This window comes from Thalassophryne amazonica, chromosome 2, assembly GCF_902500255.1.
Source record: "Thalassophryne amazonica chromosome 2, fThaAma1.1, whole genome shotgun sequence".
NCBI classification, from domain to species: Eukaryota; Metazoa; Chordata; class Actinopteri; order Batrachoidiformes; family Batrachoididae; genus Thalassophryne; species Thalassophryne amazonica.
The window spans coordinates 28,265,643-28,277,876 of NC_047104.1; the positions used below are offsets into that span (position 1 = coordinate 28,265,643).

The 12,234-nt window shown below is 40.4% G+C and overlaps 1 protein-coding gene across 1 annotated transcript in view; it reads right to left on the minus strand.

Annotated features, from left to right (window-relative positions):
* Positions 1-12,234, minus strand: part of shank2b (SH3 and multiple ankyrin repeat domains 2b) — a 618,688-nt gene that overhangs the window by 559,927 nt on the left and 46,527 nt on the right. Inside the window, exon 4 of the mRNA XM_034184578.1 lies at positions 8,968-9,076. Coding sequence (XP_034040469.1) covers positions 8,968-9,076 — 109 coding nt within the window. The remainder of the gene's footprint in view (positions 1-8,967; positions 9,077-12,234) is intronic.

The window sequence follows — 12,234 nt, forward strand, 5'->3', positions numbered from 1 at the left end:
TCTAGTGAATCGAGTCAGGCGGATTTAGAAGTGTCCAGTCTCAGTGTCTGTTTCTGAAGCCCTCCTGTCCTGTACACCGGCAACATTTCCTGCATATTTGTTTTGTGAATTGTTTAGTAAATTGTGTCAGTAGCATGGCCCAAGCAGAGGGTCACCCCTTTGAGTCTGGTCTGCTTAAGGTTTCCAGGATTCCCCTGGTCCACACTAGTTCTAAGTCAGCTGCTAGTCTGATTTAGAACTTACTTTCCTTGCCACTGTTGTCTGTATGCTTGCTCTGGAGGTTGGTAAGGTTAGTCCTTACTTGTGTGAAGCACCTTGAGGCAACTCTGTTGTGATTTGGCACTATATAAATGAAATAAATTGAAATTGAAGCAAAGGTCTGGAATAGGAGGGCAAAACACTAGAAATAAGCACTGGAACAATAATGCAAGAGAGCAGGACGAACCCATAAAATCTGGAAATGAGGGAAAGCTCTAACAGTGGTTAAACAGGCTGCCAAACAATCAAACATGGAAACGAAACATGAGATGAAAATGGCAGAAATGTCAGCGTGAAGGCGCTTGTCAACAATGCGGAACAATGCGAGGAATAACACCAAAAAACAGAATAACACCGAGATCAACTCTGAACATCAAAACACGACAAATGACATAAATATTTGGTTCCAATGGACAAGAAGACAGTTATCAAAATTAGTTACCTCATGTAAAGTCATTAAAGAGAATTGTGACTGGATTCCATTCATAAGCATACATTTTCACCGCAAAATGCCAAGGCAATTCCTCACACAAGATGGCAAATGAAAAAGCCAATTCTCGCCTTTGCTTTGGTGAGCAAGTTAATGATGTGGGTTTCAAAAACTAGAGCGTTATCAAGCCATACACCTAGATACTTACAGTGTCAGACAATCTGAATTTCTGATTCGTCCAGGGATACAATTTTACCTGGACTCTCGGGCAGCGGGAGGTTTCTGTTAAAGAACATACATTTGGTTTTTGTTGTATTTAACTTAAGGCGAAGCTCAGAAAAGGCATGTTGAAGAGAGATAAAGCTGTCTTGGAGCAGAGACAGACTAGTGTTGAGACAAGGGCTGTGCGCATACAGGATAGTGTCATCTGCGTACAAATGCATTTGACACTGACCTGCGGCATGCGTGATATTGTTTATATAAATATTGAACAGGGTGGGGCCCAGGATGGATCCTTGAGGCAGACCTTTGTGAAGAGGTAAGGGTTCTGAGAGGAGCCCTTCAACTCTCATTGACTGCATACGCCCAGAGCAGTAGTTTTTAAACCATGTAATGGAGTTATCTGAGAAACCTGTCTCCCGTAGCCTATCCATCAAGATGTTTAAGTCCACAGAATCAAAAGCTTTGGCTGAGTCAACAAACATAGCCACACAGTACTCCTTATTGTCAACAGCATTGATGATGTCATTGAGGATCTTCAATGAGGCAGTCAGACAGCTATGCATGGCTCTAAACCCAGACTGCAATGGATTGTAGATGTGATAAGACTCCAGGAAATCTATCAATTGTATGTTGACAATTTTTTCAAAGATTTTCGAAAGACAGGGCAAGATGGAAATTGGCCTGAAGCAGTTCATGTCACTGTTGTCTCCTCCTTTAAATAGAGGAGTGACCGCAGCAGATTTTCAATCTTTTGGAAAAACCCCAGTCTGTAAGGAAAGACTGAATAGTCTACAGATGGGGGCTGCTGCTTTCAAAAAGAATGGCTCTAGTGAATCGAGTCCGGCGGATTTAGAAGTGTCCAGTCTCAGTGTCTGTTTCTGAAGCCCTCCTGTCCTGTACACCGGCAACATTTCCTGCATATTTGTTTTGTGAATTGTTTAGTAAATTGTGTCAGTAGCATGGCCCAAGCAGAGGGTCACCCCTTTGAGTCTGGTCTGCTTAAGGTTTCCAGGATTCCCCTGGTCCACACTAGTTCTAAGTCAGCTGCTAGTCTGATTTAGAACTTACTTTCCTTGCCACTGTTGTCTGTATGCTTGCTCTGGAGGTTGGTAAGGTTAGTCCTTACTTGTGTGAAGCACCTTGAGGCAACTCTGTTGTGATTTGGCACTATATAAATGAAATAAATTGAAATTGAAGCAAAGGTCTGGAATAGGAGGGCAAAACACTAGAAATAAGCACTGGAACAATAATGCAAGAGAGCAGGACGAACCCATAAAATCTGGAAATGAGGGAAAGCTCTAACAGTGGTTAAACAGGCTGCCAAACAATCAAACATGGAAACGAAACATGAGATGAAAATGGCAGAAATGTCAACATGAAGGCGCTTGTCAACAATGCGGAACAATGCAAGGAATAACACCAAAAAACAGAATAACACCGAGATCAACTCTGAACATCAAAACACGACAAATGACATAAATATTTGGTTCCAATGGACAAGAAGACAGTTATCAAAATTAGTTACCTCATGTAAAGTCATTAAAGAGAATTGTGACTGGATTCCATTCATAAGCATACATTTTCACCGCAAAATGCCAAGGCAATTCCTCACACAAGATGGCAAATGAAAATATCACAGAAACCTGCTCAATGTCCATGCTAGTATTTTTTTTCCATCTCTTTGGGCTGTCATGGGTAACATTCCAGAGAGCAAAATATAAAGTACAAAGTACAAATTTGGTGCTTTTAGAAAAATCTGAGCAGCTGGTTTGATATATTTAACAATCCCACTTGACTAGTATAAATACCTAGCAAACATTCAGAAATCCACTGATTCAGTAGATTTTTTCCTTTTCTCATTGCTGTATTGCATATCCACAAACAAAATAATGCAAATAAATTTCAGTCAATAAAGGAGATTGATGCAGCTCTCAGGGTATCAGAATCAGGAAGGACCTTCACATGTGCGTTTTGTAATATAAGAAACACTCAGGTGAGGGCATGGGGATGATTGGTTGTTATTCCTGGTCATTTATTCCAGTCTTTCTGCACTGACTAAAGGTCCCCTGACACTTGCACGAGTTTGATTCACACACCCGTATGCAGTGTGTCGTACTGGTGAGTAAACTTGCTGTGAACCGGCATAGACTGAACGTGAGATATGCGCCACCACATACAAGTGCGCAAAGAGAATTTTGAAATGTACAAAATAATCTCTCATGCATCAAAGTCGTGCAACAAACTTGAAATGCTGTGAACGTTGCGCAATCTATTGGCCAACACTACGTGTTGATGCACATTGATGCTTGATGCTGCGTGAGATGGCACACGCAGCTCCTCAAGTCGAGTAAAGAAGTGCACAGTGCGAGTGACTGTGTCAGCGCACCACAGCAGAGTGCAGCTCATCTGATCAATAAGAATGAGACGTTAAATCTATCATTAACATACTTTTACAGCTGCACCCAAGAAGGAAAGAACATGCAACTGATTTACCAAGCCATTACAATATAAACATGACAAATAATTACCTTTTTAGATGGTTCCAAATGCTTTCTCTACCCCATTCAGCACATGAGAGCGAGAGGAGAAAAAAAACTGCTGCTGGAGTGCTCCTCTGTGATTCCAGAAGCGATTAGAGACGTTTGCAACACCTAACTCTGACAGAAAATGATTAATCCACTACAAAATAATTATTTTATATACGCAGTGTCCAGTGCACAATGCATGGCAGCCAGTGGAACAAAAACTATATGGATTTGAATCACGTGCGATTACATCAGACAACCTTGAACCCTCGTGCGCATGCATGAGTTTTTTCACGCCTGTCGGTTACGTCATTCGCCTGTGGGCTGGCTTTGAGTGAGGAGTAGTCTATCCCCCGTCGGAATCTCTTTGTCTGACAACTTCCTGAGAGACTGGCGCTTTGCTTGATCAAAATTTTTTCAAAAACTGTGAGGCACATCGAAGTGGACACCACTCGAGAAATTCAGCTGGTTTTCTGTGAAAATTTTAACGGCTGATGAGAGATTATGGACTGTTGCTGTCGCTTTAAGAACTGCCCACGGAGCGGGACGTCACGACGCTCCCTGAGCCGCCGCTGTCTGCCTGTTTCGAGCTGAAAACTTCCAAATTTAAGCCTCTGTTGACCCAGAACATCGTGAGAGAACAGAGAACTTTCAGAAGAGGTCAGGATCAGCAGTTTATCCGGACATTCCACTGTTAAAGGAGATTTTATTAATGAAAGACATGCGGATGGGTGAAAAAAATAAAAAGGTCCGTTACTTTTGTCACACACCTCGTAATAGGCAAGCATGGAGCTGCAGAAAGCGCCTACCTCTTTGCACTTATGGAGCTGGGATTAGGACACAGCTCATTACGCTGGCCATCGGCTCACCTCCATTGTGTCTATTTGTAAAAACTCACAGCTACGATAACCATATTTACTGAGGACACACCAGGCCGACAGAACACATGTGCTGCTTTCAGGAATGCCCGGCATTCACACACTGATGTTAACACATGGAAGCTACTGTGTACAACAGTAAAGCTTCACTGCTGGCCAATAAACTGTGTATTGCTCTTCAGTGGTTGCTCTGTATAATTTCTGCACATCATTAATGCAGCACAAGGTTTTACATTTGATACAGCGTCAGAGGCAAAGAGTAAATTCTTGCAGCACTCGAATCTCAGGTTAGTTTTTATTTTTCTAATGTTCACAGGCCCCTCTATGAAACAATGCACCATTATCTGCACCAGTACAAATTTACACATTACCTTGTGCCTCTCACAATAATCATTCACGGCTTTGTTGAATTCCGTATGGTGGTGGCAGAGCTGGGCTTCTGCGGTACAGATGTGGAAGAGATGGGTTATGGTGGTCTTTCATTGCCGATTGTGTACTGCTCATTTGCACACACAAAAAAAACAACAACTGGGTACCCAATCAGGGCATGACAACATTTGTAATCTGAGGTAATAGTAGCACTGTACAATGTTGTGACCAATCTGACAGGTTTTAAACATCTTCTACATTATAACAGCCAAATGGCCTCTGTGTGTGTGTGTGTGTATGGCTTTGTTCATGATGAAACCGGACATTTGCCGTTCTGTATGCTTATGTATTTTGGGTCAAGGATGAATGCTGCAAAAACGGAAAGTTGATAGGACAAATATTTTTTGAGAAATTATTGATTTTAGCTAACCAGTAAACAATGGACATTGTACTGCAATGCACCATGGGAGTTCGAGGTTTTAAATGTTGTTATTGTGGTTCATGTTAATTTAACAGTGTTTTTTGCATTATTGATTTATTGTGTTTTTGTAGTTCAATTGGTTTATTCAGTTTAGTTAAGTGTTATGTTGCTTTTACCATTAGTGGTTTAAGTGTTATGTTCTCGGTACCGTAAGGGAAAAGTGGAGTAATGTTTTCTGTCACAGTCTCAGTTTATTAAATTAAAAGCACCTGCTTACAGCAGAATGCAAAAAAGACAAAAAGCTCTGCGTGTGTGTGTGTGTGCAATTTTGATCACGCACAAAACTGTGAAAAGCTGATATTTGCCATTTGGGATGTTTATGTATTTTGGGTCAAGGACAGGACTAATATTTTTACAGAAACTAACAACACTGAACAATGGACATGGATATTAACATTCTGGACTCATACGCCAATCCAGCAGGGGGCAGTAAATCATCTATATATTATAAGTGTGAGTGCATGTGTGCGTGATTTTATTGAGTAAGTTCAATGTAAGTACATAATATCATGGTAAATATGTTGGATGGACGACAGAAGAGCATGAATGACACAAGAAAGCGAAAACACTTATTTCCATTGTGGTCCATTTTAAAATGAAATGACAAAATATAAGTAAAAATGAAATAATAATAGTAGTAATGATAATCATAATAACAACAATAATAATAATAATAATGATATTGTGTATATGATAACAAAAATGTAAACAATTTATAAATACATTAAGACAGTAAATTAACATTTAAAAATACATAATTAACAGGAAATAAAAAGGTTGAGTTCTTCTAAAAACTGTTGAGGTCTAAGGTTCTAAAAACATTCTGGAATCACTCACCATTCTAAGTCAATACAGAAACTTTGCACAATTTATCACGACCATTGAAAAATGTCAGCTACCTATTTTATAAACAGTACTCAATCTAGAGCCTGTGCATCCCCACAGGCAATGGGCTAGTGTTTAATGAATCCATAATGTTAGGATGAATCACCCAATGTAATCTCTGCAGATGGGGTAAAAGGCAGTCTAAGGCACACCTGTGCACTAATCATGGTGTCTAATCAGCATCTTGATATGGCACACCTGTGAGGTGGGATGGATTATCTCAGCAAAGGAGAAGTGCTCACTATCACAGATTTAGACTGGTTTGTGAACAGTATTTGAGGGAAATGGTGATATTGTGTATGTGGAAAAAGTTTTAGATCTTTGAGTTCATCTCATACAAAATGGGAGCAAAACCAAAAGTGTTGCGTTTATATTTTTGTTGAGTGTATCAGCATTATTAATATTTTATTTTATTATTACTTCTATTTTGCCATTTGATTTTTAAATGGAACAATGGAAATAAGTGTTTTTACTTTCTTGTATCATGCATGCAATTTTAATGTATTTACAATTATATTATGTACTTACATTGAACTTATTAATAAACTCACGCACCCATGCACACTTTTAATATGTAGATAATCGGCATGTGAATGAGATATTTTCAAACATCTTCAAGCTGTGTAAAAGCTGTGTATTTTGTTGTGAACTGTATGAAATAAGGAAAGACAAGCGAGAGCTTTTGACTTTTTGGCACTCTGCCACTAGAAGGTCCTGTTATTTTTCAGATAAAACAACAGAGGGATGCCATCAAACAGGATACACTTTTCACTTATGGTGACAACATGGTGAGAACTCACTAAACCAATTGAACTACAAAAACACAATAAATCAACAACACTAACAACATTGTTAAACTAATATGAACCACAATAGTAACATTTAAAACGCAAAACTCAGAACTACCATAATGCATTGCAGCACAAGAATTTACAGGTTTAGCGACCAACCCGGCGATTGCTCCAATTTAAGTATCATCATCATGACATTAAATTATTTTCACAATTATGTATTTCTTAATGCAGTTATATGATCGGTTGATTTTACTGTTCATTCTTATCTAGGAGCGCAGGGTGCATTTATTTTTGTATTTCCCCTTCCCTTTCCATGACAATCAATCACAGCTCTTACAGGACCACGTCATACCTAGCAACGGGGTCAATCCCGCCTCCTCACTAAGACAGGAGTTTCTGTCAACTCCTTGTTCAGACTTGCTCTCAGCTGGCACACTCTTAGGATTAGATTCCTTTCCAGGAAATTTTAGGCTAAGTTAGGAGCGCTTTGAGAGGACTTTGAGATGCTTCGTGCATACGGGCCCAGGTGTTTAATTTCCCAAGTGATAGATGTAAGACAATGGAGACAAAAACACTCCAAGTGGCAATATCCAAAAATCCAATATCTCACTCTGAAACATACATTAACAAAAGATGGGTGTCTAAAACCACAACAATAAGTTACTTACAAAACCGAAACACAGGTGCGGACAGAAGTCTCATGGGTTCAAAGCTCAAGTACAGAAGAAAAGAAAAACGACCAGCAACTGGCAAAAACAAAGGTGTGGCTTAAATACAAACTACACTGATTACCAACAGGTGTGGGGACTGCGTGAAAGAGTGGAAACATGGGTGGACAAAAAGGAACACGAGAAAATAATGAGGGCAAAATGATCAAGGTGAAAATAAAACCAAATGCAAAAACAGGACATCAGCACACAAGTGACAAAACACAAATAAACATAAACCCAGAACTAAGAGATCAGCTGTACTAAGCAGGACTAAGACATTAACAGGAACTGACAGTGGTAGACAACAGAAATACCATAAATGCCAGGAGGACAGAAAAGACATGAGCACAAAGAAGAAATACAATAAGTGCACGAGGGGCAGGGCCCTCGCAGCGATAAGCTGTCAAAATGCCGCACTCAGCTGCCAGGCGTGACCCTGACAACGTAGTGTGGCTGCGAACCAGGAACTGACCGGTAAACAAACATAATAAACCCCGAAACATACAAACGCAACCCAGGAACCATAAAACAATATAAACAACATCAAGAACCAGGGCGAACATAAGCCAGGTCTCAAGGGGCCCACTCCTCGCGACCTGGATAGATAAGTGCTGCGCATGGCTGGCAGGCATAACCACGGGAACTGTACACAACGAGGGAAAGGAGAAGAGACCGGGTAAGAGACTCATTCCATCCGCGCAGACACACCAAGAACACACACACCCACACAGAAAGCTCTTGTTCTAACTACAGACATTAGTGCATTACCTGCACACAGTACCATTGTGAGCATGCCCAGTAACTTCAGTGTCATGGAGCTCTGTTTTTATATTGCTTGTAATCAGCACTAACCTGTCGTATATACTTTAACACACAAATTTAGACTGCTTTTGTGATGAATCAGGCCCGGTTTCATTATTTATGGAATTGGGAACAAATCAGGGATAGGAGCCCGTGTCGGTCGTAACTCAAAAACCTATCACAGGTTATGACTATGACATCGGTGTACTGCCACCCCTAAAATAAACTTATTTCTTGAATATGTTGGCCACACTATTCTGAAAGTAAGTTTGTCAAATTTGATCAGTCATTCTGCTGGGAAAACAAAATCTGGCCCCTGTGACTGCAGATACCTGCTTTGAAGAGACTCCATAGCGAAATGCACACTTGCATCAATGTAATAACAGGAAGCTTGCACAAACAGCAATGTGTGCTGCCTGTTATTGCTGCTGTGCTGCTGATCAGAGCATACAAGTCACAAGTGGATAAATGCTGCCTAGCAACAGCAAGATGCCACTCAGTGACTAGGATTAGACCTGTGGAGGGTTAAAAAACCCAGCAGCGTGCCCTTTAGCAGCCCAGCCCCATATCGACCTGAATCTGTCAGTTTGTGCTTGAGTGCAGAATAATCTTACCGCCAGTGTCACTGTCATGGTAGTTGGGGTCGAAGCCTCTCTCCAACATCTTAGACAGTTTTTCCACCTGGTTATGCTGGATAAGATCCATAAACTTTCTCAGATTGGCCTAGAAAACCAGAAAAAAAAAAAAAAAAGCTCAATTCCTGTGAGTGGGAAGAACAAAGAGTCTGATTCAGAGCTCTACAGGAGAAGTGGAGGTCGAGAAAGATAGTGTGGGTCAAACAAATTTAACAGAGTGTGAAGAGAGGCAGCGTTTGGGAATTCAAAACAGATGGAAATACAGAAAATGGGAAACTGTAAGTTAGAAAAAAAGGGTGCTGAAGCAAGAAAGCACAGGAGGGGGGACGAGAGCATTCAGTGTGTGGCAACTGTTGAGTGTAGAATGGTTTCTCCTTTCTGGTCCTGTCTGCTTTCTTTCCAGGCCACATGATAAAAATAGATAAGAGAGCAGCTCCCCAAAGGAGAGGAGAAAATGAGGAAAGAAGAATGAGATAGCAGAAGATGATCAAGACAATGAGGAGTAATAAAAGAATAGAATGAAAAGGAAAGCACGTGAGGAGGAAGAATAGAGAGACGTGTGGTGGGAGGAAGACGAAGGAAGTCCTCATGGTGGTGTGCCTCTCATTCAGATCTAAGTTGGCATTTGAGAATATATTTTCAGGTATATTGTTATAGTTTTCCACAGCAGGAGGCCTAAGCCAAGGGGTGAAGTAAAAGGCAACAATGTTGTCAAATGCAGTTAAACTAAAAAATGAGGGTCAGCTGTAAAGTTCTGCCTCCTACATGACTATTTTAATAACAAACAAGATACTGACATGAATCTCATATCTGTTTAAAGCTCAGAATGTTCTCTATCAGGCAGTGTCATTACTTTCCCACGTAATCACCTTCCCTTTGCACACACTTACGCCAATACCGGACATGTTTTGTTTCCTGTCGGTGAAGAAATAGGGTGTCTTCTCTTGGCACCAGCGACAATCAGCTGCTTGCACCTCTGCATGAGTAGTGTCACTGTGTTCTTTCAGGTGATCTTTCAGCTTGGGAAAAAGGAAAAAGTCAGAGGGTGCAAGATCTGGACTGTACAGTGTGTGGGGTAAGATTGCGATGCAGTCTTTGTGGACTGGATGAGGGTTGTCATGCTGAATAATTGCATCCTTTCCAGGATGAATCTGCTCCAAGCGTGCATGCAGCTTTTGCAAAGTGTCCACATATCAGTCAGTGTCACTCTGTTCCAAAAATTCTGAGAACTATGCACTTGCACGTCATGCACTGCATCTGTGCCTGTTATGGTTCGCCCCTTATGGGTCTGGTCATGTAGATTCGTTGAGGCTGGATTTTTGCCCTTCAAACTCCTCCCACCTCCCTACTCTACTGACATTTACACAGGCATCATCACAGAACGCTCATTCTTCGGTGAATGTCCACAGGCACACATCTCACCACTCACGTTGCCATTCTTGACCGACACTTGTGCATGTTTCTTCGAAGGGGATTCTGCACATGCCTGAATGTGCAGGCAAAAACTGTGTGGTGTAGCAAATGTCTGTACCAGTTTCACTTCAATATCTTGCTTTTTCTTGAAATCATCATGTTGGAGGGAGAACTTTACAGCCAACACGTACAATTACACACTTGAGCGATCACACTGTGTTGAAACAGGATGGGAGCCTGGCAGTTGACTTTGCTGTCTCAGTTTGAGCTTTAGCCATCCACAGAGCATCAGATGGCACAGCAAACAAGATCAGCTCCCATAGGCTCCTCTTTCCTCCCAAAACCCAGAGCAAGACAACAGTCTCCTCTGGAGGAACCACGAAACAAAAAAAAAAAAAAAAAAAAAAAATATATATATATATATATATATATATATATATATATATATATATATATATATATATATATATATATATATATATATATATATATATATATATATATATATTAGTTAGTCCTTACTGGCGTAAAGTGCCTTGATTCGACTTTCTTGTGATCTGTTACTATATAAATATAATTATAAGTGAATAGTATATTGATGTGTATGTCTGTGTGTCGACATGTAGTAGTGAATTTGTATTTATGTAAATATGACTGATAAGAATTGTTGGACTTGTACGAGCAGGGGTGGGCGCTAATAAGCTTTGCTTCAGCCCACACCCTTTCGGACTCACTAGTTTTGTCTGTGTTTGTTTGTGGAATTGTTCATTTTTTTCTATTTGAATATTTTGTGTGCCGAATAAAAACTTTGTCACTTGTCACTTTGTCACACATATATATATATGTGTGTGTGTGTGTGTGTGTGTGTGTGTGTCACTATTTTTATTCTCTTTCTGCTCTAATAGCTTCCTTCTTCTGTCGTCCTCAGCCTGCTTTGGGTTGTAGAATTAGAGCAGCTGTCAGACTGCTTGGTGGTGAACAGGTAACAGAGAGCTGCCAGTGACAGTTATTCTTCAGTTGTATTACAGGTGTGCAGCAGCATAGCATCCTCAAAAAGAAGATGATGCTAAAATGTCCAATTCACAGTAAAAATTTACTTGGAGTCGTGTGGGAGGTTGAGACAGAGGGACAGGTGTGCTGGAATGCTACTGAGCAGTTTCCTCGACCAGTGGAAGAGCTCATGCTACATTTACATGGTTTTTAAACACAGTGTGGTTCACTCTGATAAGAATTCAGGCCAGTAAGCTAAATCACTAAATTAAAACAAAAAAGCAATTGAACAAAATTATAACAAGAAGCACACACACAACAACAACAACAACAACAACAGTACAACAGACAAGAGCATTTTTTAAACAGGTGTAGGACTGTAGTAGGTCAAAAATACTTGCGTGCAAGACTGCAAAAATTTATCACAAGTATTTTAAAGTAAACTCTTAAAGCAATACTAAATCAAAAGATGGGAAATAGCTCAATGCATTTTCTTCTCCTGAATCAGAATCAGGTTTAATCAGGAATTTGCATTGTTGAGCGGGTGCACAAATGAGGACAACAATACAAAAACGTAAAGATCATAAGCTATTCTTTGGGAGTGGTGATTAGTATTAGCAATGAACATATCAGAAGCACAGCACAGGTAAGACTTGGAGACAAAATCAGAGCGGTGAGATCAAGATGGTTTGGACGTGCAAATGAGGGACCCAGGGTATATCGGGAAACGGATGCTGAGGAGAATATGAAAGGAAAGTCTTTGCAGCAATAAAATCTGTGATATTCCAGCGGGCTTTTGGATTGTTTTTATCTCAGCAACACCTTCACAGTGAACTCGTATTA